Source organism: Babylonia areolata, chromosome 10, assembly GCF_041734735.1.
Source record: "Babylonia areolata isolate BAREFJ2019XMU chromosome 10, ASM4173473v1, whole genome shotgun sequence".
Classification (NCBI taxonomy): Eukaryota; Metazoa; Mollusca; class Gastropoda; order Neogastropoda; family Buccinidae; genus Babylonia; species Babylonia areolata.
Genome location: NC_134885.1, coordinates 17,907,673 through 17,933,095, shown reverse-complemented (window position 1 = coordinate 17,933,095; position 25,423 = coordinate 17,907,673). Strand labels below are relative to the sequence as shown.

General features: G+C 42.8%; 1 protein-coding gene across 1 annotated transcript in view; it reads left to right on the top strand.

Annotated features, from left to right (window-relative positions):
- LOC143286843 (ubiquitin carboxyl-terminal hydrolase MINDY-1-like) overlaps window positions 1-25,146 on the top strand; it is a 38,052-nt gene extending 12,906 nt beyond the window's left edge. Inside the window, exons 7-9 of the mRNA XM_076594675.1 lie at window positions 3,312-3,419; window positions 21,281-21,473; window positions 23,609-25,146. Of these exons, the coding sequence (XP_076450790.1) occupies window positions 3,312-3,419; window positions 21,281-21,473; window positions 23,609-23,623 (316 nt within the window). The 3' untranslated portion in view covers window positions 23,624-25,146. The remainder of the gene's footprint in view (window positions 1-3,311; window positions 3,420-21,280; window positions 21,474-23,608) is intronic.
- The last annotated feature ends 277 nt before the right edge of the window (window positions 25,147-25,423 follow it).

Sequence of the window (25,423 nt, the reverse complement as noted above, 5' to 3'; positions counted from 1 at the left end):
AGAACATCACCGGGTTGTCTTTCTCAAGTGAACAGCACAAAGACATCAGCATTGCCAGAAAGAGGCAGGATGGTCACGACATGATTGTCATCCTTGCTCTCCGGGAAGAGAGAGATCCCTTCATTGCTGGTCCTGTTCTGAAGAATACAGCCACAAGTATGGTTGCAAACACCAAGGTGGATGCACACAAGGCAAACTTAGTGGGAAATAAAATCTTGAAGAAGATGGAAGGCCACAAAGCCACGGAATACACCTTTAGGTCAGAACAGGCTGTTACGATGGCCTCCATAAACACTGTCACGATCGACGCAGAAGTGGTGGCCTCAACTTCTGTTTCAGCGCCTAGTTTCAGCCGCAGGCAGTAAATACGAGGACAAGAGTGAGGTGTTCAGATATGAGCTGTCGAGTCACCCATCATCTCTTTCTAAGTCTTCTATTTTTCTTCGTCAAGGAAATAAAGCCCTTCTTGCTGATGGGATCTGGAAGAGAGTTTCCAAACCCTTGCCAGAGAGTGCCTTTCTTGGTGACGTGCGTTTGTTCTGCATGGAGAGGCACTTCTCAAAAAAATCCCTGGTCTCGTGGCTCAACTTGCATTTCCTTCATTGAAACTTAACGTCAGACATAAGCGACAGAAGTACAAGAAGCCTGTAATGGCTATACAAGTGGCCCAAGCACAAAAGACGTCAAATATATGTGCAGAACTGAGGGAAAGTTGTCCACTGAGGTTCAGTTTACACCAGACATGACCCTGCATATCGGGAAAGACCTGTTTCTGGCCAATCATAAAAACAAGCAATGTTTTATTGCCTTGCTTTCTTGTAAGCTGCGGAACAACGGATGCGTGACTTTCTGTTCTGAAGGAGATGCTGACTGCATGATTGTTGCTGAGGTTCAGGAAAGTGCAAAAGGCAAAGAGACAGTGGTTTTTGACGATGACACAGATCTTTTAGTCCTTTTGGTCTGCCATTTCAGTAGTGCTTCAGAGGAAATCTTTCTCAAGAAAAGCAGAAAGCCGTTCAGGTGCTGGAACATCAAGCAGTTTCAGAGTTCACTTAGCAGCTTATGTCATATCTTGCCTGTATATGCAGCCATAGGTGTGACACAGCGTCCCGAGCTTTTGGAACTGGCAAACGGACAGGTTTCCAGAAATTTCTGAGCTCAGAACAACTTTGTGAACTGGCAGAGACATTCCTGAAGAACTTATAGAAAGATGAGGTTGTTGCTGCTGCTGAGCAGATGCTCTTGTCTTTGTATGATAGGAAGACAGCGTCCACCCTTGACAAGATTAGATACATGATGTTCTGTTCAAAGGTAGCGTCTGGGACAACATTCATACAAGTTCACTCTCTGCCCCCAATGTCCTCTGCTACCAAATACCACAGTTTGAGGACATGTCTGTAAGTCCAACAGTGGACTGGAAATGACACACTTGTTCCGGGACAATGGGGCTGGAAGATTGTTAACAACCAGATGGTGCCGCCTTGCACAGCACACTTGCCTCCTGCTCCTTCCAAGCTTCTGTGCATTATCCGCTGTGATTGCGAGTGTGACTGTGACAAAAAGGTGTACCTGCAGAAAACAAGGTTTTGACTGCTCGCCAGCATGTGGAGAGTGTCATGGAATACATTATTCGAACTCAGCACAGGTGACAACCGCTGAAGAACAACACTGAGAGGGAAGCCTTTGTGAGGATGGACATTATTATGAATTAGTCCAGTAATTCTATGATAAAAAGTGGTCTAATCCCAAAATAATCGCAATATGTTGGGGTTTTTTTCAGACTTGCATCTATACTTATTGGTAAAGAATGTCTGCAAAATGTAAGTGTATATTTTTAAAATGCAACCTTAAGACGCATAAAGACAGCTTTGTGTGAATAAGTCGCTCTGCTTATACATTGCCTTTCACGTTAACAATTTGCACGGACTGTCAGGATCGATGTTCTTCTTGTATGGTTTGATTTCTTTTGATACTGTACTTATTAATGCTGAAAAGAGGACCAGCTTAAGGTCAAATGGAGACCAGGTCACGATCAAACATAGGATTATATTAATTGGATTTATATATATATATGTATATATATATATATATATATAAATCTGACATAAATGAATCCATTAGAATAGACAACATCTCATGTATGAATTCCACGTTTCCAGGTCACAGTGGACAAAACATCTACATGAATGACACATATTGCGCGCGCATGTGTGTGAGTGTGCGCATATCCACATTTGGTGATATTTTGCTTTCAAATTCAAAATAGTGTTTTGCCTCTCTCTCTCTCTCTCTCGCTCTCTTTCTTACACACACACACACACACACACACACACACAGAGTTGTTTGAAATATCCCCACGACAGAAGATAATAATAATAGATAAAATGAAACAAACAAGACAGTTCATAATTAGATATATAAATGAATAAACAAAAATAAACTGAATGATAAATGTGTAACTAACAAACTAAAAATAAAACATATAGATGAATAAGTAAATTGATAAATACATAAATAGAAAAAAATAAATAAATAAATAAATCAATGTTTTCAGAACCCAGACAATGGCTTGTCATCACTTCAGATCACACAAGTGCCTTGATGACCGTCCGTTTCCATTTTACATACAATTACTTAAGAAAGTTGAATATTGTAATTTCTTCAGTAAATTTTTTTTTTTTTAAGCGCATGGTTCACCATACTTCAACACCACATTTTGCGAAGGCAACATGTGAACCTTTCTTCAACGCCACTTTCGTGCTGTCTGTCTAGATGCAAATTAGGAACAAGATAACTGTTATAACAGTTCAGTAACTGATTCAATTGACTGTTATAAGTATGTTTTATTATTCCGGAATCACTAATTGCCAACAAATCAACGTAAAACATTCACTACGGTCAGGGAAGTAGGAAACAGGTTTCACTGCACGGAGTGAGAAGGCGCGGGGAGGAACCAGGCCTGCCCGCAGAGCCCGACTTGACAGGGCGCGAATGACAAGCTGCGGCAGTAAAAAAGTATGTTGCGCTTTTTTTTTCCATCTCAGCTTATTTATTTTTCTTTATTTAATTTTCCTGAACTTATCTGACATTCGATTATCTTCGATTTTTTACAGGTGATAGAGCAAAAAACTCTGAACACGTAGAGCCAAAAAAACGTTTTCTTGCAATTTTTTTGAGGTTCGGCCACTTTTTCTCACAGAATTACTAGACTAATTTGTCTTCAGGACTTGTATACAAGTACAGTGATGCGCGCGCACACACACACGCACACACAGCATCCAAATTATATACCAGTGTGTGTGTGTGTGCAGCTACCAGGTGGCCCTGTCGTTACAGCATCAGGATGATCAGATGATAGCGGAGCAGGAGGCTGCCTGGGGTCAGTTTCATCAGGAATTTGGTTCTGCACAGACCTCAGAGTGAGTCCTTTTTGTCTTCATGTCTGTCAAGTGTTTTTCTCACACCTGTTTTGTCTGCATGTCTAGTGACTTTCTTACACCTGTTTGTCTGCATGTCTGTCTATTGTTTTTTCTCACACCTGTTTGTCTGTAATCTTACACATGCACTTACACACACATTATGTCTCATACTCACGCACGTGCACGCGCACACACACACACACACACACACACACATACACACAACTGAATTGAAAAAAACACACATACACACTCTCTCTCTCTCTCTCTCTCTCTCTCTCTCTCAAGCACACACACACCCACACACACACACACACACACACACACACACACACAGAGCTGCACCAAAAACAAAACACATAGCATATAAACTCTGCTTCTGTTTCTCTCACAGTCTCAGGCATATACACACTATTTCTCCACATCCTCGCCCCTCTTTCACCACACACACGGGGTTGAATTGAACACACACACACACACACACACACACACACACACACACACACACACACACACACACACACACACACACACACACACACACAGAGAGAGAGAGAGAGAGAGAGAGAGAGAGTACAAAACTAAAACCTATCTTTTAAATATATCAGATACAAAACACAGACAAGCTTTGACGAAACTCAGAATAAGCGCGCATGACTTAAAGATTGTGAAAGGTAGATATTTAAATATTCCACAAGAAGACAGATTGTGCAACAAGTGTAACATCCTGGAAGACGAAATCCATCTTCTTGATCATTGTAAGATATAATATTATATATATATATATATAAAACCTTAAGGCAACATTTTTAAAAGATATTCAAAATTCGAATAACACAGGAAATATTCCCAGTCAGGTGTTGCTAACAGATGATGAATATATACAAACAAGTTTAGGAAAATTTGTTTATGAATGCTGCTGCAATTTACTGCATTAACTGATTGATTAATTGTGTGTTTTTCATTCATTCATTCATTTATTTACCATTGCACTTGTGTCTCTTAAACCTTACGATTTCATGACAGTAAAATTTATTCTATTCTATTCTGTTCTATTCACACACACACACATCTGAATTGAAAACACACAAACGTATACACACACACACTCTCTCAAACACACACACGCACACAGCTGAATTAAACACACACACACACACACACACACACACACACACACACACACACACACACACGCATACACACACTCTTTCTTAAACACACACACACTTTTTCTCTTTCTTAAACACACACACACACACACACAGAGTCGCATTGGAAACAAAACACAGCATATAAACTCACTCTCTCTCTTTCTCTCTCTCTCTCTCTCTCTCTCTCTCTCTCTCTCTCTCTCTCTCTCTCAGACATACACACACACTTTCTCCCCATCCTCGTCCCTCTTTCACCACACACACACACACACACACACACACAGGGGCTGAATTGAAAAAAAAACACACACATACACTCTCTCACTCTCTCAAACACACACACACACACACACACACACACACACACACACACACACACACACACACACACACACAGGGGCTGAATTGAAAAACACACACACACATACACTCTCTCACTCTCTCAAATACACACACACACACACACACACACACACACACATACACACACACACACACACACACACACACACACACACACACACACACACACACACACACAGCTGCATTGAAAACAAAATACAAAGCATATACTCTCTCTGTCTCTCTCTCAGGCATACACACACACTTCCTATCCTCGACCCTCTTTCACCACACACACAGGGTTGAATTGAATACACACACACACACACACACATACACAAACACACACACACACACACACACACACACACATCTCCCTTGCTTGATGCTGATTGGACGTGTGTGTTTCTGCTGTCCAGTGCAAACAGAAATTTCAGTGGTATAGCGATGTCGGTCTGTGTTGAAACTGCAATAATGTGCCTGAAGGTATGTGGATCACGACTGTGTTTTGATTTTCATAAGATCGGTCCTGGTGAACCGTATAATTACTTTTGAAAATTAGCACTTGACAAAGAAGGACAAAGTTCATGTGAAATTAATTCAGATGCTAAACCGACTTTACTAACCAGTGTGCACGTGAACTGCGCGTCATGCACGCACTACATGAAACATTTTTGCCCCAAAGTGGAAGGGCAAGATTCGTGAACATGAAACAGGCACATGGACTTAAACTTTCATGGCCGTTAACCTTTACCCGCACGGTGTTACTCTGTACGCTGTTCTTCGTTACATGTGCCTTAAATGAAAATCAAACGGCAAGCACCTGTGTTGATGTGTTCAGTGAACATCGCAAAAACATCTACGGTCTCTCTCCCTCACTGGAAGATGCTTTTTCTCACGTCAGACGATGTTTTGTCATGTGGGCTGTAGCCATCAGGTTCCACAATCTTGTGACTTTGACATTCAGCAATCCAACACGTCATATCATAAAGTTGAGGTATAACACTGCACGTCTCAATTGCTACTTTGCAAGTGTGTCGGCAGTCTTCATCACCTGGCTGCTGCTGGCTTGTGGGGATGTGGAAGCAAACCCTGGACCAACTTGGCAGAACGATCAGAGATACCAGCTTGAGCAACACATTGACTACAATCAAAATCCTGATCATCTTCATGGTGATCCAAGAACTTCAACGCATGGTTGGTGTAGCAGTGCTCAAACCCTTGACCCAAGCTCTTCAGTGCAGAGAAGAATGCTGTCTCTAGCAGGCTATCCTCAGCAAGTCGACAGTTTTCCTCACAGCTCAAGCTCCTGCCCTGCTGCACTATCTTTAGCTGAAACGGTGCACAAACTGCAATCGTGGTGTCATTCCCTTCAAGAGCAGAATCACCAACTGAAACACGACATGGGAACTGTTGCAAACAAACACCACATTTTGGAGCAAGAATGTGACAACCTGTGCCAATGGAAGGACTTCTTCTTCGATGTGAGCAAGAAAATGGACATCCAAATGGACAAATTAGAATCATTCTTGAGGCGCAACAACATACGGTTTTTCAATGTGCCCGAAAGCTTCGAGGAGGACAATAATCAGTGTGTCAGTTTGGTGGTGCAGTTGCTGAACTGCTTCTACCCAGACAAGAAACGCTGGACAGAAGACAATGTGGAACGTGCCCATCGCACTGGACCGAAGAGCCAGGACAGCCATCGTCCCCGCCCCATCATTGCTTGCTTGCATCGCTGGTGCGACAAGTTGTCCATCTTACAATCCAACGAAAGCAGACAAGAGATGGCAAACACGCTGAATGTCAGGGTTGCTTCCAATCTGTCTCAACGCCAGAATCAAATTCTTAGGGAGGAAAGAGAAGCTGGGAAGGCGTACTTCTGGAAAGGTCGGCTGTACTGCAACAAGTACAACAACAACCGATCACCCCCATCGACGCAATCTCCACAGAGACCACAGAGAAAGACTCACACATGTACGTCCTGGTAGACATATGACCAGGAACTCACGCAGACGACAGCAGACGAACGACGGGATGCTGCAACAAACAACAGTTCTCCCCGTGAAATCCCACCTCACTACTTTCCTCAAAACCATGAAACAGTGGAACAAAAGGTCACAAACAGTAACCCTCCCTCGATGTTTGACATGCACGCCTTCCCAACACTCCCAGGTCGGAAACGGCTGGAGGACAAGCACAGGGATCCTCCACCTGCCTCCCTCTCTGCTCCCACAGACATCACAACATCTTGGAGAGGAAAGCCCTCCTACCAGCAGCAGGTCGACACTCATGTTGCTGATCATCACACCGACCAGACACAGTGTACTGTGGATGACACAGACAGAAACGATTTTCTGTCTTCCAATGTGGTCCACTTACCACCTCCCCCAGCCAGCCCTTGACCTCGGCGTCCACCTCAGCAGAGAACAAGGAAACTGATTGACCAGTGGGGTGTGAGACTTGTGGATAAACCCGAAAATACCAGTGGCACAAGTACTGCGGCTCACTTTGTCTCTGCCGCCCATGATGGCTGTCAGACTCACACTGCTGATAACTTTGGGCAGCCCCTCCGTGTTGTCCCCTCCCAGAGTCCCAGTGACCATCCCAGCCCCAACTCTGGAATGCCTTCCACAATCCCTACCTCTTTGAATGCTGTAATTGCGGGAGACATGGTGAACCCCAACAGTACCCCCCTGCCTCGTGACGGTAATGGTGCAGTTGCAGACTGTTCATCTCCTACGCTGCTCACTCCAGCAATGTCACCCCGCAGTGAAGATGGTAGCATTTGTGAAGCAACCGGTGGAAGCTCAGCCAGTGCACGCAGACATTGAAAACCAGTCCCCCGTTCTCTCACAAGCGAATATCCATGAAAGCGGTAAAGCAGCTCAAGGCCAGCTAGATATAGGATCCACAGAACAGGACTGCTCATTGATAAGTGAGACCCCCAGACACCGAGGACATGAAACCCGGAGCAGAACAAGATCCAGACAGGCCCAGGTGACAGACAGCTTTCCGCGCATCGGTGTGAGTGCGTCACGACCCCCAGGTCCACAAGAACAGTCCTCAGGATAGGGATACGGCCCTGCCTGTGTCATTGGTCCCATGGAAAACTGTCCTGTTGATTCCGAACATACATGTTTAGGGCGTATTTCATTCCTAACATATAACATTGAGGGTGTTGCTAACATTCATCAACCAGAAATAAGACTACTTTTGTCCAAGTATGATATCATTTTATTGACAGAAACGTTTTCATCTAATTTTCCATCAGATCTTTTTCCATCATATAAAACATTCATTTCACCAGGTGTCAGATTATCTGACGCTACAACCTCACGTCTGTCCAGCGGTGTAGCCTTACTATTACAGCAGTCATTTGTTTCTTGTGTCAAACACATTCATGTAGAATACCATAACTGCATTGTCCTAAAGATTTCTGGCGAGTTGACAGGTTTATCATCAGATTGTATGCTGATAGGATTGTATTTACTTCCGTCAGACAGCATTTATTATTCAGAATCAGAAATTGATAATGGGATTTACATGTTAGAGCACTGTATTTTAGATATATTTGAGGAACATGGAGAGGTCCCAATAATTGTGTTTGGTGATCTGAATGCAAGGACAGGAACCAGAAATAGCAGAGACGCCTTGCTGCCGGACACTTTGATGATGGACGACGAAGAACCAGAGGAGTACTTGCGTCACTCGAAAGAGAGTGCTGTTAATGGTTTTGGACGTTATCTTTTGAATGTTTGTGAACAGTTCTCATTATTAATTTTGAATGGCTTTTTGCCAGGGGATGAGTCTGGTGAATTTACTTACATTGCGCATAATTGGGCTAGCGTTATTGACTATTTTTTGGTATCTAAATGTTTCATTGAAAGTGCATTAAGACTACAAGTAATCCATAAGATAGAATCAAAACACATGCCTGTAGAAATGTTTCTCAAAGTCAACCAGATACAAGCACAACATATAAATACATTAGGAAAAACTGTAATCCAAAAATACATCTGGAACCAAGATAAAACTGACGAATATACTGATGCACTTGCATCCCCTGAAGTTTTAGATTTCTTCAACACAGCCACCAATTTAATTGATTCTGACATTGAGGCAGCTTTAATAACATTTAATAAAGGTATTTTTCTTGCAGGTAAGTGCATGAAAAGAAACTTTAAAACTGGTATGGTAAAGAACAGTCCGTGGTTTGACGAAGAATGTAGAAAAACCAGGGCAAAGGTATGCCAGGCTTTAAAGAAACATGCAGCTTGTAAAGTTGAAAATAAAGATGAAAATGAATTACTTAGAACTGTATATACAATTGAACGAAGAGAGTATAAAAAGCTCCTGAAAAAGAAAAGCTCAGATTATAAAAAGCACATTCTAGAAATTCTAGAGAGTTGTGGAAAAGATCAGAAAAAGTTCTGGGGTACAATCATATCTGCAACATATAGTAAAACACCACCTAGCTGTATTTCAAGCAATGAATGGTTTAGACATTTTAAGTCAGTATTTGGATGTGACGTATTGGAGGATGATATAGTGATTAATGTCGAAAACACAACAAACGAAGCTGATTTTGACGAAACTTTGCAAAGTTCTAGCATGTATAACAGTATTTTGGTGGCACCGAAACAGAAGTTATTGGAGCAATAAAAGCTCTGAAATTAGGAAAAGCTGCCGGTCCTGATGGGGTTAGTGGCGAATTTTATAAATATGGTTCACCAATTGTAGTAACATTTTTTACCCAGTTATTCAATAAATTATTTGACTCTGGAACATTCCCAATGACTTGGTCTGAAGCAGTTATACACCCACTACATAAGAAAGGTGATACTAATTATCCGGACAATTACAGAGGCATATTTTTGCTTAACGTATCTGGTAAATTATATACTTTCATTCTAAACAAGCGCCTAACTGCATGGGTTGAAGAAAATGCTGTATTGAATGAGTCACAAGCGGGCTTTCGAAAAGGTTACAGTACTGTTGACCACATTTTTACATTACTTGCCTTAGTACAAAAGCAACTGTCGAGCCATTCTAAATTATATGCCGCCTTTATTGATTTAAAAAAGGAATTTGATTTCGTTGATAGGAATCATCTCTGGCTAGTGTTACGCAAAAACGGTATTCATGGGAAAATGTACAGAGCGATAAAGAGTATGTATGCGGTTGTGAAAGCGAGAGTGCGAGTGAATAACGATATGACTGAACCGTTTCGGTGCCCGAGAGGCTTAAAGCAAGGTGACAATTACAGTCCAATTTTATTTTTGTTCCTAATAAATGAACTAGTTGATGAAGTCATGCAACAAGGCAGACATGGTATAACACTTTCTCCTGATATTATTCAAATCCTCATTCTACTTTTTGCAGATGATGTTATTCTGTTTTCTGATACAGTAGTAGGTCTTCAGTGTCAGTTAAATGTACTTAGTAATACTGCCGAGACTCTGAACCTTACAGTAAACGTTGAAAAGTTGAAAATTGTAGTATTTAAGAAAGGAGGGCATATTGCATCAAGAGAGAAATAGTTCTATAATTGCAAAAAACTGGAAGTTGTTAACACTTACAAATATTTAGGCGTAGTTTTTTCCACTGGTTTGACATTTTCATATTCACTTGAGGAAATGTCTTTGAAAGTAAAAAAGGATGTGTATGAAATCCTTAAATTCTTGTGGACATTAGGAGAAAATTGCCTGAAAATCTTCTTCAAATTATTTGATTGTCAAATTCAACCGATGTTAACCTATGGGTCAGAAGTCTGGGGATTAATGGCAGACCATACTGTCATTGAGAGAGTACACTTATTCGCTATCAAACTTCTGCTAAATATCATTGTGAAAACACCAAGTACCTTAATTTACTGTGAAACGGGTAGATATCCTTTTTATATCCAGACCTACACTAATTGTATTAGATATTGGTTAAATGTTACTAGGATGCATGAAAGTCGCATTCCATTTAAAGCATATAGAATGTTGTATGGTCTCCATTGTAGGGATAAATACAATTGGGCATCACAAATTTGTTTTACATTATATAGATATGGATTTGGCTATGTGTGGGAAAACCAGGGTGGAAAATATCAACAGTTTCTTGTGTGCTTTTAAACAGAGATTATTTGATTGCCATCTGCAAGATTTGGAAAGCAATGTAACATCACATGATAGATTTACCTTATATTCTACATTCAGACAACTACACAACGCCCCGCAATATCTAAACATAATCAAGAACCCTGTTTCAAGAAAAGTTCTCACAAGAGTCAGACGTGGTGTATTCCCATTGAAACCGCATAGATTGAGATATTCAAAAAAGCATGAAAATATGTGTTGCTTATTCTGTAAAGATGAACAAGAAACCGAACTCCATTTTATTTTGATATGCCCAGAATACAAAAGTCTCAGAGAACAGTATATACTGAAGAAGTATCATGTGCGCCCCAATGCATTTAAATTGTCACTGTTGTTTGCAGATGTGAAGACATGCATTCCACTCTCTCTGTTCTTGTCCAAAGCCTTCACCCATAGAAACAAGTCTATCTTTGGTTAATGACGCATGATTACATACCAATCTGCCCATCTATCTTTTGTCTTTTTCTTCTTTCTGTCCCCTCTCTCTCTCTCTCTCTCTCTCTCTCTCTCTCTCTCTCTCTCTCTCTCTCTCTCTCTGTCTGCCTTACTCTGTTTGTCTTCTCTTTCTTTTTTACCCTTTGTTTGCTTTACATATATTGGCGCTGTTCTTTATAATGGATGTTAATACAGAAGCCCCCCCCCCTCCCCCCACCCCACCCCTGTTGTCACGGGCAGAAAGACCTAAACAATAAACCATTCAGGCTTCAGACTTCAGATTTCAGACACACACACAGAGCTGCATTGAAAACAAAATACAAAGCATATACTCTCTCTGTCTCTCTCTCAGGCATACACACACACTTTCTTCCTATCCTCGCCCCTCTTTCACCACACACACAGGGTTGAATTGAACACACGCACGCACGCACGCGCATACACACACACACACACACACATACAGAGCTGCATTGAAAACAAAATACAAAGCATATACTCTCTCTGTCTCTCTCTCAGGCATACACACACACTTTCTTCCTATCCTCGCCCCTCTTTCACCACACACACAGGGTTGAATTGAACACACACACACACACACACACACACACACACACACACACACACACACACACACACACACACACACACACACAGAGAGAGAGCTGCACTGAAAACAGAATACAAAGCATATACTCTCTCTGTCTCTCTCTCAGGCATACACACACACTTTCTTCCTATCCTCGCCCCTCTTTCACCACACACACAGGGTTGAATTGAACACACACACACACACACACACACACACACACACACACACACACAGAGAGAGAGAGAGAGAGAGAGCTGCACTGAAAACAGAATACAAAGCATATACTCTCTCTGTCTCTCTCTCAGGCATACACACACACTTTCTTCCTATCCTCGCCCCTCTTTCACCACACACACAGGGTTGAATTGAACACATACACACACGCACACACACACGTGTGTTTGTGCATGCACTCAGAGATGCTCTCTCTCTCTGTGTTTATGGATATAACACATAACCAGCTTTGCTCTCCTAATGCAGTCCCCAAGATCCCCTCGCCTGTTTCAGTAAAGTTCACAATTTTGGAATCTCTGCAAACAGATAAAAACTAAGAGAAAGAGGAAAGGAAAGCTGTGTCATGAATAAAATAAAATTTAATGATGGTTACTGTCAGTCAGTCATTTTGTGTTGGTGATTTTGTCACATGCTTCTTTTTGTCTTTTGGAGATTGGTATCTCTGCATGTGATTACTGAAAGCTTCACTTGTGTTTGATAATTAGCACTAAACCATGTCTTGGTTAGTATAAGGAAGATGACATGAAGAGTATATTAAAGTGGAAATGCCGCCATGTCCATACTACTGAAAACTACCATAAAACTACTGAAAACTGGGGTTCTACTACTGAGAGGTTTTTGGGGGCCTAGGCAGGTCTGCTGTATGTCTGTCTATTTTTTTTTTCTCGTACCTATTTGTCTGCATGTCTGTCTATTGTTTTTCTCACACCTGTTTGCATGTCTGTCTAGTGTTTTTCTCACACATGTTTGTCTGCATGTCTGTCTAGTGTTTTTCTCACACCTGTTTGTCTGCATGTCTGTCTAGTTTGTTTTTCTCACACCTGTCTGTCTGCATGTCTGACTGATGTGTTTTTCTCACATCTGTTTGTCTGCATGTCTGTCTAGTGACTTTCTTACACCTGTTTGTCTGCATGTCTGTCTAGTGTTTTTCTCACACCTGTCTGTCTGCATGTCTGTCTAGTGACTTTCTTACACCTGTTTGTCTGCATGTCTGTCTAGTGACTTTCTTACACCTGTTTGTCTGCATGTCTGTCTAGTGTTTTTCTCACACCTGTCTGTCTGCATGTCTGTCTAGTGTTTTTCTCACACCTGTCTGTCTGCATGTCTGACTGATGTGTTTTTCTCACATCTGTTTGTCTGCATGTCTGTCTAGTGACTTTCTTACACCTGTTTGTCTGCATGTCTGTCTAGTGTTTTTCTCACACCTGTTTGTCTGCATGTCTGTCTAGTGACTTTCTTACACCTGTTTGTCTGCATGTCTGTCTAGTGACTTTCTTACACCTGTTTGTCTGCATGTCTGTCTAGTGTTTTTCTCACACCTGTTTGTCTGCATGTCTGTCTAGTGACTTTCTTACACCTGTTTGTCTGCATGTCTGTCTATTGTTTTTCTCACACCTGTTTGTCTGCATGTCTGTCTAGTGACTTTCTTACACCTGTTTGTCTGCATGTCTGTCTAGTGACTTTCTTACACCTGTTTGTCTGCATGTCTGTCTTGTGTTTTTCTCACACCTGTTTGTCTGCATGTCTGTCTATTGTTTTTCTCACACCTGTTTGTCTGCATGTCTGTCTAGTGACTTTCTTACACCTGTTTGTCTGCATGTCTGTCTAGTGTTTTTCTCACACCTGTTTGTCTGCATGTCTGTCTAGTGTGTTTTTCTCACACCTGTTTGTCTGTCATGTTCGTCTTGTGTCTTTCTCACACCTGTTTGTCTGCATGTCTGTCAAGTGTTTTTCTCATACTTGTTTGTCTGCATGTCTGTCTAGTGTTTTTCTCATACTTGTTTGTCTGCATGTCTGTCTTGTGTTTTTCTCACACCTGTTTGTCTGCATGTCTGTCTAGTGACTTTCTTACACCTGTTTGTCTGCATGTCTGTCTAGTGACTTTCTTACACCTGTTTGTCTGCATGTCTGTCTAGTGTTTTTCTCACACCTGTTTGTCTGCATGTCTGTCTAGTGTGTTTTTCTCACACCTGTTTGTCTGTCATGTTCGTCTTGTGTCTTTCTCACACCTGTTTGTCTGCATGTCTGTCAAGTGTTTTTCTCATACTTGTTTGTCTGCATGTCTGTCTAGTGTTTTTCTCATACTTGTTTGTCTGCATGTCTGTCTTGTGTTTTTCTCTCGCCTGTTTGTCATATCTTTCTCACACCCACAAACTACCACACTTAAATGTAGCATGCTCTTGTTTGCTTCATTATGTTATGCTACTGTGCTCACATTAAAAATGCTATTCTGAAGTAGCAAAAATCAAGCAATATTTTTTTCTTCAATAAATCAGTCAATACCATGTCCAAATTGAACATGTGGAAAAGAGGCAGAAGAACGCCAGACATTTGGCCTGAGACATAGATGGCACTGTACCATCAGCCAATGTGAAGTTTCTTTCTATGGCTTGTGATCAGCCTGAACTAATCAAAACTCAATTTTAAGTTTACACCACTTTAGTTCTTGAGAAACAGACTGTTTCCTCCATCTGTCATGCTCCTCTGGTGTTTTACTCCCTCAGGCACTCCATCTTTTAACATTAGACAGAAGATGTCTGCGATAAGAAAAGCCAGTGATGAAATGACATCAGCAGCAAAGAAAAATGTACCCAACAATTGCTACCTCAAAACTTACAGCAAAGTACACTTGTAACCTTCATCTGCGAGTTTAAACAATGTTCTGTGCGTTGACTGGATTTCAAAGTGTCACATGCTGAAATGAACCATGTTTTACAACACATTAAAACCTCCAGACACATTCAAATGGGAAAAGCTGCAAAACTGTCAGTATCTTCGCTCTTTCAGAATGCCAGTGGGATAATGATTTGAGGGGTGGTGCTGCTTCTCTCAGACACTACTTTGCTACAAGCAAATGATGAAAATGCTACTCTCAAGTCTTGTTAGAGTTTGTTAAGTCAGGTCTTTCTGTTTGTATTTGTTGTCATTTCTTTGTCCTTCCCTGTGTTTCTGCTTTGTGGATGCTGCACATTCCTTGTGTCTGAGTGATATAGGTTCAATACAAGTTTATTTATCCAACTGGAAATCAGACAGGTTGATATTGAAAATCAGTGTGGAGAATGAGCAGCACTTCTTTGTCAGTGCTGTGCACCTCTAGCTGTCCAAAACAAACTCTGACTGCTTATTTTACACATATGACAAAGACTTGTGCTGATAAATGTAGCGCAAAGAAAATCGGGTCAGTGTGTTTAATCCACACTTTACTGAGAGCCCTTCGAATCAAAGGAAGGGAAGGAAACACGTACCCTTATAGGGCTGTCTCATTTGAGCGCAGTTGAGTGTCAATGCAAGGAGGTGCACATGTGGTTTGATCTGATGATTCCACATCGGTTGTGGGCCGATAGTGGAAGTGATATATGTGTTTGAAGGAAACTGTGGCACGAGACAGAGGTCGGCCACCGTGTTGGGCTTGTCTTAGGTCTTAGGCGTGACAGCCAGATCTGTAGAGCTCCTCCATGCGAGCTGACAGGCGATGGGCGCTCCCCCCACCACTTTTTTGTCGTTGCCAAAAAATGACAGCACTGGTATGTTGCCGATGCATAGAATGGCAGACATTTGGCAACAAAAGACTTGATGTCCCCGGTGTCTCTGGGACAGGGCTGTGTAATTGCCCAGGTAGCTACCATCATGAAGGGGCATACGGAAGGCTTGGTGGCTTCTCTACCTGAGTGTGGTATGTTGGAGCAGCCTGCAGAAAGTTGTTGGCAGTCAATGGCTGGGTTGGATCAGGCTGTGGAAGTGCACTTCATGTGCCTCCAGGTCACTGAGTCTCATTCTGTGGTGGAATTCCTAATGGAAGAGGGTTTCCATGTGGAAAATTTTTGCTGAAGGTTCTTTAGTGAGAAAGGGGACCGGATCCATGACAGGCCTCTGGCTGTGTGTGGTGCGCACTGAGTCTGGGATGGAGCGGGGCGGGGGCAGGGAGGTAAGTGGCTCAAGATGTGTTGTACTGGCCATTTACATCAAATCACTGATCTGACATACGTTTTCAGTATGGCCAACAGCAAAGTGAGAGCTGTATTATCAGTGGTTTCTTAATTGTAAAGGGAAATCATTTGCAGGTTAGTCTTTCATGAAGGACTATGTGTTTCAGACTAGAAGTCAAATTGCACTGGGACTTAGTGCTGTAGCCTTGGGCCTCACTAGCCTTTGGGATCCGTCCCAGTGATGAGTCCTAAGGCCCTCTTGATCGAGGGACTGGGGATGCAACTTGGGCAAAACACTCTCTACTATAAATTGTATAATCGAATTCCAGCCTGAATAGTTGGGACAGCAGTTGCCTCCTCAGCTGTTCTGATGGTGACTGTCGTACACAACTGATTATCATATATTGTTCCGAGGAGGACACCAATCAGCATGGGTAAATCAGGAAACAGCTGCTGTGTGCTTGAGGGATGAAGGTGTCCACCATGCAGGTTATATTGAAATGTAAGGAAGCCGGAAGGAGTTGACGGGGTCTTGTGGTGCAACCGTGTGTCTGAAAGACATGGTGCTTGCTTCCAAAGTGACAACAAAGTCATCCTCTGAGAGGCCCTTGACTGAAGGCTGGGGCTCCATGATGGGATAGCCTGCCTAGGCTAGAAACCCCTGGAAGTGTCTTATTGGAAAGACAGTGCTTGAGAAGGAATGCCCATCTGTAACCACAGCAGTGGTTGTGTGTTGAAGCTGAAAGGATCGGGCAGGGAAGACCAAGTGCAGAAAGTGCTTTCAAACGTCAATTGTTTGAGACGTCGATGCTGGATCTCTGTTCAAGCAAGGTGATGGGGTGAACTGATGTGCTTGAATGTGGCATCTGCCGTGCTGGTATGAGTGGGCAGAAAGGTACGCCCATGTGGCTAATGGACAGTTCGTTGTGATTTGTGAGACGCCTCCGTCCTCGTCAGTATGCCTTTCTCCCAAGTGTAGAGGAAAACGATTATGACCCAGGCTTTCTGCTACTAGAGAGGAGTGGAAGAGATGGGCTTAGGGTGATTGTCCCCTGCCCAGTGGGCAGTTTTTGGGTCCGCTAAAACTTGGAAGGCAAAGATAGACACCCCTTCATGGGAGGGCTGGCTAGGATGTAAGGCCCATGTGGAGCTGTTGTCACAACCACAGTGGTGCAAACCAAGGGTTGTTGTAGGCAAGGGGGGGAGGAAGGGATGCCTTACAAACTTGGAAGGAATGAAGGGCATGTGTGTCCAGAGTGGCACCTGTAAGTTGGACTGCCTCATCCCTCCTTTTACCAAGTTGGGGCATTTCCAGCCCTATGGGTGATTGTTGTAGGCAAATGGGTTGCCTTGTTCCTCCTTGCACCAAGAGAGGGCATTCTTAGCCCTGTGGGTGGGAAGGGAGTGTGTGTGGGTCCCTAAGGACCAGCCACTACTAAAATGTGAAGGAGCATACATTCAGGCGTGAATGAGGCAGTTTTGTCTGTGAGTGCAGTCGTCCTGCGAAAGCAAGGTAGGGATGAATTTATGAAAATGAATACGTATATGTGCAAAGGGATTGTAAACTTCCATCAACTCAAGTGATGATGTCAGAAATATGCCAATGACAAGAGATCGAGACACAAGAAATAAGCGGCTGTATAAGCATACGTGTAGCGTGCACAGATATACCCAAGTAAATGGGTAAGTGTGCATAATCAGTAATGGAAAGGAATCTGTGAATGCACCTATATATGAGATGTACATACACATATGAATGAAGTGCCAGTACGTAGATGCAGAGAGTTCTGGGCATTGTGAACAGAAGGACACAAATGCAAGTGTGCCTATGTTGCTATGTAGGGAATCTCAATGAATAGATGTCAATGAATAGAGATAGAAATATAATTGTACATGTTAATATGAAAGTCGTATGAACCTATCCCGTAAGCGCACACAGATGTGTATACCGAGGGATAAGTATACATCTATAAGTGTAAACATAAATGTGTATAAATGTAGCAAGATATCTCATAGATTTTTTTTAATCTTTTTTCTTTTTCTTTTTTTCTTTTTTTTTTGTTGATTTTGATAATAAATCAAAAAGAATAGAAGGGGAAATATTGTGATTTATTTCCTGTTATTGTGTATAACAAGAAGAGAATGGTAATAGGACTGGTTGCCTGCAGAGGGCTGTGTGCCTGTGTGGGGGGATGAAGCACCCAAAAGTTCAGTCGCCAAGAGCCTGAGAAACAGCAAGAAAGGTGCAGTTGCTGTGCAAAGTCGTGTCGAGTCCATGAATGGGCATCAGGACCCAATGAGAAACCGAAGAAACATCATTGGTGGACAGCACGGGCGCAGGAGTGGCGTGCTGTGTCGGTTACAAATGCGGAGTTGCCTCCCTTGGCGCTGATATTCGGCGAAAAGGATGGTGTCTTTAGAGCACATATCCCCTGGTGTGACGTTTCCTCGCTGTAGAGGGAGGAGTGTCATGCTGCGTGTGAAAGTCCGTGGTTCGATGCCACCATAACCGATACAGGTGAATACAGCCGCAAGGGGAATAATTATAATGTCCCATGGTGCCGTGGGCATCCCTACCCGAATCGGTCGCCATCGGACGCGAGACGGTCAGGACATGTGGCATGACGGCGCTATAAGCCAGTGTTATGGGCGTCGTGGGTGAGGGGGTGTCAAGTCAGTCAGCTTGCCGTGGGATGTGCATCCTCCTGTAGGTGAACGGCGGTCCAATCTCACGAATAGTTCCTGCGAGAGGACCGACGTTCAACTGTTGTGTGTTGACAGATAAAGGGATAAACAAGATCGGCCCAAGCACCGCCAAGTGGCAGGATTGAGTTATCAAGAGGCACTCCGACGTGGAATTGCCGATTTTAGTCTGGGTAACAGTGGAGTTATCCAGTGGGGCAGAAAAATCCAGCACTGCCGAAGTTCAGTGGGCCGTGCATGCATCTGCTCTGTGGGCAAGGGGCGGAGCAGGCGCTAGGTGTGACACCAGTGCATAATTGCTGCAGCAAGTTAACAATGGGTTGCTGGTTGTTTGGTTGAGCAGCTTGCTGAGACGCCATTAGTGGATGTGAAACAGCAGCAACCAGCAGATGGGGTCATCACCGCAAAGCTTGAAGGGACCGTGCACGCACCCGCACTGTTGGCTAGGGGCCGTGCCGGTAAAGGGAAGTAACTGCGGTGGTCACCGGCAAGGGTGCCAAAGCAGGAGTTGCCTCTCTTGGATCAGAAAATTGGAATGAGGGGAGGGTGCATGCGCATGGGCGAGTGTGTCCCCTAGTGGTCCACATTCCTCCCTACACCTGGGGAGGGCATCCCTAAGCGCCTCGGTCGCCATAGGATCCGAGACAGAAGAGGCATGCTGCGTGGGGGGGCGCGTGAGCCAATGTTATGGCCGCTGCCACAGACGCATCGCACATAGGGCCCATTCTAGCGTGCGGATCCAAAGCCAGTGTATGGTGTTGTTTTCCCAAAGGGATTATGGCACATTCCATTGTTGGCATGGGAAAAGTGATAGAGGAGATCGACTCGGGCATCCTGCCGACTGGCAGGGCCGAGAAATGCAGATCGCATCAAATTCGTTCGCGAATTGAAATGAATAGCATCAATGGCGCCACTGACCTGAGTATGGGGTAACGGACCCCTTGAAGTCGCCGGAGAAGGTGCAGGAGGCGGTGGAGGTCTGGAGTCGACTAGAGGGAGCGAAGGAAGTGGAGGAGGCAGCGGGTTGGCATTGTTGAGAGGGCCAGAAATAGAGGGCCCAGAGTGTCCGCGAATTGATTGTGATCGCGCCTTAATTTTAGCCCGATCTCCCAACCGAACCATATAATTATGTGACCTGGTTGAAGACAAAATTTGACAAAAAACAGGAACACCAGAGAATCGACAGACAGACAGAAAATACAAAAAAACTTAGCCGTATGAAGAGCACAAGAACAGGAGTCATAATGGCTGCCGGAAAAAGAGGGCGTTAGCCAGCGGGACAAAGGGGAGGTTACCTACTTCCGGGAGGTTATCGGCCATAGTTTCGTTTTCTCCACATAGGCAGATAGTAGTTTGCACAGGACAGGAATGTCAGACCGCTGCCCGAGTCTGCACTAGTTGGGTCACGGTAAGTATGTTATTTAAATGTAATTTTAGATAGAAAATTTCCTTTACGTTCAACTTGTCTCTGGCATCTTTCAAGTAAAACAGCAATTTGGGGACTGATCTGCCTGGCATCGGCAAACGTGACTCACATCATAAGAAACAAAGCTCAATTCTTTTTGTTGTGTGAGAGAAGCATGCACATTCACATTGTACTCTGCAAAACATCCTGACAGAATCTGGAAAACCTACAATGAAGATTTTTTTTTCTATGGTGGTAGGAAATGGATCTTTGAATTGATGATGAAGTATATCTTGCTATGGTGGTAGATTGTTTATCTTTCTGTGATGATGTATATCTTGCTGTGATGCTAGATCATTGATCTTTTAAAGAGATAGTGGTGGGACATTGAGTATAATATATACCGGCAGTAGTCTTTCTCTGGTTAGTGCGGAGTACTGATGAGAAAAATTGCTGTTGATCAGTTCAGAGCAGTGATGCCAGTTCAGGCTTCATTATCTGTGCAAGGAGGTGCAGAGAATAGCCCAGAACATCATTCTTGACAACGATCACAATATCTGTATTTTAATTATTTATGTCAAAGAAAAGTTTAAAACTGATGATTTCATTCAAATTGATATTGATAATGTTGTTCACCCTCTCACACCTCCTTAGTCTAGTATTTATTTCTATTGAATCCTTTTTTCTTTTTTTTTCTTTTTTTAATGACAATGAAGTAGCAGTAACTTTTAGAATGGTTACAGGTATGTGTTGAGTTTTTTGTTTTGTTTATGCTTTTTTTTTCTTTCATTTCTGGTGTTTAATGTCTTGTCACACATACTGGTGATTTTAGAGGTAGGGGAAATGTATTTCTACAACAGTATTTATAGGGTTTGTCAGTTTCCCTCTGACATGAGGTGTCAACAAAAGTGACTTGTTCCTCAGTCACGAGCTGGCCTTACGTCTGCAAGAAGAGGAAGACAGACGAGCAGCAGCTGCTATCCAAGAGCAGCGCGCCCAGCAGGCTCAGGGTCAAGGTCAAGTGGCAGCAGGTCAGGGTCAGGCAGGAGCCACTGGTGGGGACCGCCGACCTCCCAGGGAGAGGGAAGAGCGACGAGAGAAGAAGGAAGGCAAAGATGTGAGTAGGGATTGTTGGTTTAGTGTTGCTGTCTAATGCAAGGAATATGATGCCATGTCCAGCTTTCTGTTTATCTCTTTGATCACAGTCACTGTCTAAGCCACATTGATGGGGCAATACATTAAACTTAAAGGTCCGACAGTCTTGAAAGCTATAGAGGCAGTGAATTCATATCCACTGTGTCTAGGGCTTTGCATAGAAAAAGGTGGGGCCCAATCCTCACATTCCATCGCTTGACCCTTCCCTGACTGAAGTCAGTGGTACCCATTCACACCAGGGTGGAGCGAAGAAAATAAAGAGTAATGTGCCTTTCTCAAGGACACAACACCATGCTGAAAGGGGGGCTTGAATTCTGATCACTGGTGAACACTGGATCAGAAGTCCAACACGTAACCAATTCTGCCATGGTGTCCTCCAAGCAGTCTCCACAGAAATTTAGGCTTGACTTTTTTCTTCTTCTTTATTCAGAGTCTCAAGCACTGTTGATGGCCAGCCACACCACCACTATCACCACAGATATAGCTGTCCAGGAACAGAAACTAGGAACTGTTCATCAGTTCACCTAGCTGGGATCCATCATCATTTATGAATAATCCAAACCAGAAGTTCTCTCAAAGGTAGCAAAGACAACATCAACACTATCCAGACAAACCTGTATGGAAAGACAGCAACATCTCCATGAAACACAAGATCAGATTACCGCATGCACTGGTATATTCCATTTCCATCAATGGATGCCAGGTGGGGACCCTCATGGCAGATTTTGGAAAGAATTGAAGCCATGGAAATGGGATGTTATGCAAGATACTAAACATGAGATACACTGATTACATCAACAGTGAACAAATGTGTCAAACCATTAAGCAGCACGTTGGACCTTTTGAAGATCTGCTGACATTAGTTAAGAAATGAAAGCTACGTTAAAACAATCCTTCAAGGAACTGTTGAGAGAGGGAAAACACTGGCTTTTCATGACAGAAAAACCAAAGAAAATACAAATTTTGCAGGCAGCATACATTTGAATTTTTTGTTCTTGGGTAAGCAGGTTCATCTGAAACAACATGGCAGAAAAGTCAGATAACAGAAGTTGTTTTTCTTTTATTGTTAACGGTAAATAAAACCAACATCGGAGACTGTGTGACATTGATTATTCAAGCAGAACACAGCTCCTCTGTATTTGTCATCCCATGTTGCCTCTTTTAGAAAATGGAGAGTGCATTTTGGAAAATATATGGTGAGAATCTGTGTGAAATGGTTTATGCATATTACATTCATGTCTTTGTCATATATTTAATGTCTATAGTAAAAATAATGTTTCCATGATGAGAACTTGCTTACATAATGATATTGTACCTGGCCTAATTTCTCTTTTGAGATGATAAAGTTATTTTTAATTTACCTTTTGTCTTATATCATCCTATCCTATCTATTTTACCTTTTTGTCTTATCTCATTCTGTCCTGTCCGATCTTATCAACGGTGAAAAATTGGAAACCGTCCAAATCTTCAAGTATCTCAGAGCAATCATTTTGGACAAAGGATCCAAGCCTGAAATACTCTGCAGTATAACTAGGACAACAACAGCACTGACAAAACTGAGGCCCATCTGGATTGACAGCAACATCACGCTCAGCTCAAAGATCAGACTGATGCGCACCCTTGTCATTTCCATATTTCTTTCTGGGAGACATTGACAGCTGAACTAGAGAATAAGATACAGGCCACATTGATGAGGCGCACAGAAGATCCTTGGCATCACACACAGGGACCACCATCACAAACAATGAAGAGCTTAGAAGAGCCAAGCAAGCCATTGGGCCACATGATGATCTACTGACCACTGTAAAGAAAAGGAAATTGAAGTGGTATGACCATGTCTCAGGTTCATCGTGACTGGCCAAGATCTTTCTGCAGGGAACAAGGAAGAAAGACAGGCAGAAGAAGAGATGGGAGGACATCATCTCAGAGTGGACAGGTCTGACCCTGAGTGAGACAGTCAGAAGGACAGACCATCACAAGGGGTGGTAGCCAAATGTGTGGTGCCCTGACAGTCTAAGAGATTACGGGATAGATAAATAGATCTGATCTTATCTGTCATGTTCATTGTGAGTGACCAGTGGATGGTGTCTGTTTCAGTGCTGCATCTTGTGACGAAAGGAGACCTGCCTTTTGCGGAGAGACTGTGATCAGCTGAGCATGTGCGCACAGGAATTCTCTTTTGTGCAGTGTTGAACACATCTTTCCCATGCCTGTCAGTGGTTATCCCATGAACGTTAACTTTGTTTGATGATGCAAAAGACAGTCTGTGATGAAAGGAAGGCGACTTTGTGATGATTTCTGATCAGCCTTAGTTGTTCACTGTTTGTCCACAGGCTGTGGCCCTTGGGTCTCTGTAATGTGATGGAGCATTAATTGCCTATAGAGAACCTGTTGCCTTAGCTTACTTCATTATGTATTGACTTGTTCCACAGTTCCTGATCAATACCATTTATCATCCTTACCACACAGAAAACATTTTGATAAGTTATGGGATAGAAAACAGCACAAAAAGATTTAATTGAAGAACAAAGTAAAGAAAATATAACAGCCAAAAAGATCATTTTAAAAAGTTTTAAGACACTAAAAGAGGGATAAGAACAAAAGATGAAAGAGATACACACAAGTCCATTTTCCATCAGGAATGTTAAGAATAGTTGCATCATGAGTATGAGGCATTGTTTCATAAACGAGTGTATGTTTGAAGTTTGGGAAGTTCTTGCAGATTCACAAAGATGTCTGCACACATGTTCACTGCCATGAGGAATGGTAGATTGGGAGAGTGTGACAGTGTGAAATGTAAAAAAAGAATTTTTTTTTTTAAGAGGTGAAATTCACCACAACACCACTGTTCTGTCTGTGTCATCACTGCATTATCTACAGTCATTGCATGTAGTTTAAATCTCCATCAGGGGAGTTTTGAGGAATCAGTGGTGAAGACTTAACATTGTGCAAGCACCCATGAAAATATGAATGTGTAATACACTAGTGATTTCAGATTATTCTTTTCTTCCACCCCACACCACCCCCTCTCCTCCCTAAGCAAGGCACATCTCAGCCACTTTCTTGGTGGCAGGATAAATTTGTTTGCCATGTACATGACTTTTCATGATTTTCATGCTGGAATTTTTAAGCCATGCTCTATTTTTCAAGCAATACTCAGGCTGAAAGTTCAGTTGACCTGTTCAGTTCTTTGTGAACTTTTTGGGGTTTTTGCTGATGATACATATTCAGGGTGTTGAGTTGAGTGAACTGTAAGATGAGCAGAGATCCAGTCTGATCTTGTCAGATGAATGTGCGATCAGTGGGTGGATGCCTGGTTCAGTACATGTTCTCACACAATGAAGTCATTTCTGACCAGATATCTGTTTTTTGGTATTCTGTGTCACGTGTCAGTTCAGCATTTAAAGTCAAACAAGATCAGGTCAGACTGAGTGAGTGTGCTAGGTCAGTGTGGTGTAAATAAACTCAGTTGAAGAGTGGTGGTGCATGGTTTGTGTGAGGATAGTGTCAGCTGAGGCCTTGTCGAACCTGTGCTTTGTTAGTGAGGTCAGTGTCAGTGTCTGATAGAATAGAATAGAATATGTCTTTTTTGCCAAGTGTACTGGGGTCACGAGTAATTTGGGGGGGGGGGGGGGGGGGGATAGTACATAAAGAGGTACGAACACAAAATTGAAAATCATACACAGATACAGTAGAAATTAGGATACATACATGTGCATATCAATACAAAAACTTGTGCATAATCACAAATGCACGCACACACACACACATGCACACACGCATGCGCACACATACACACATGCTCACACACACACGCGCACGTTTGGACAGAAGCCGCATACTACATGTGGATGGGGCTGATGACTAGACCTTCAGGTAGATGGTTGTTGATTGCACGGTTTTAATTAATCA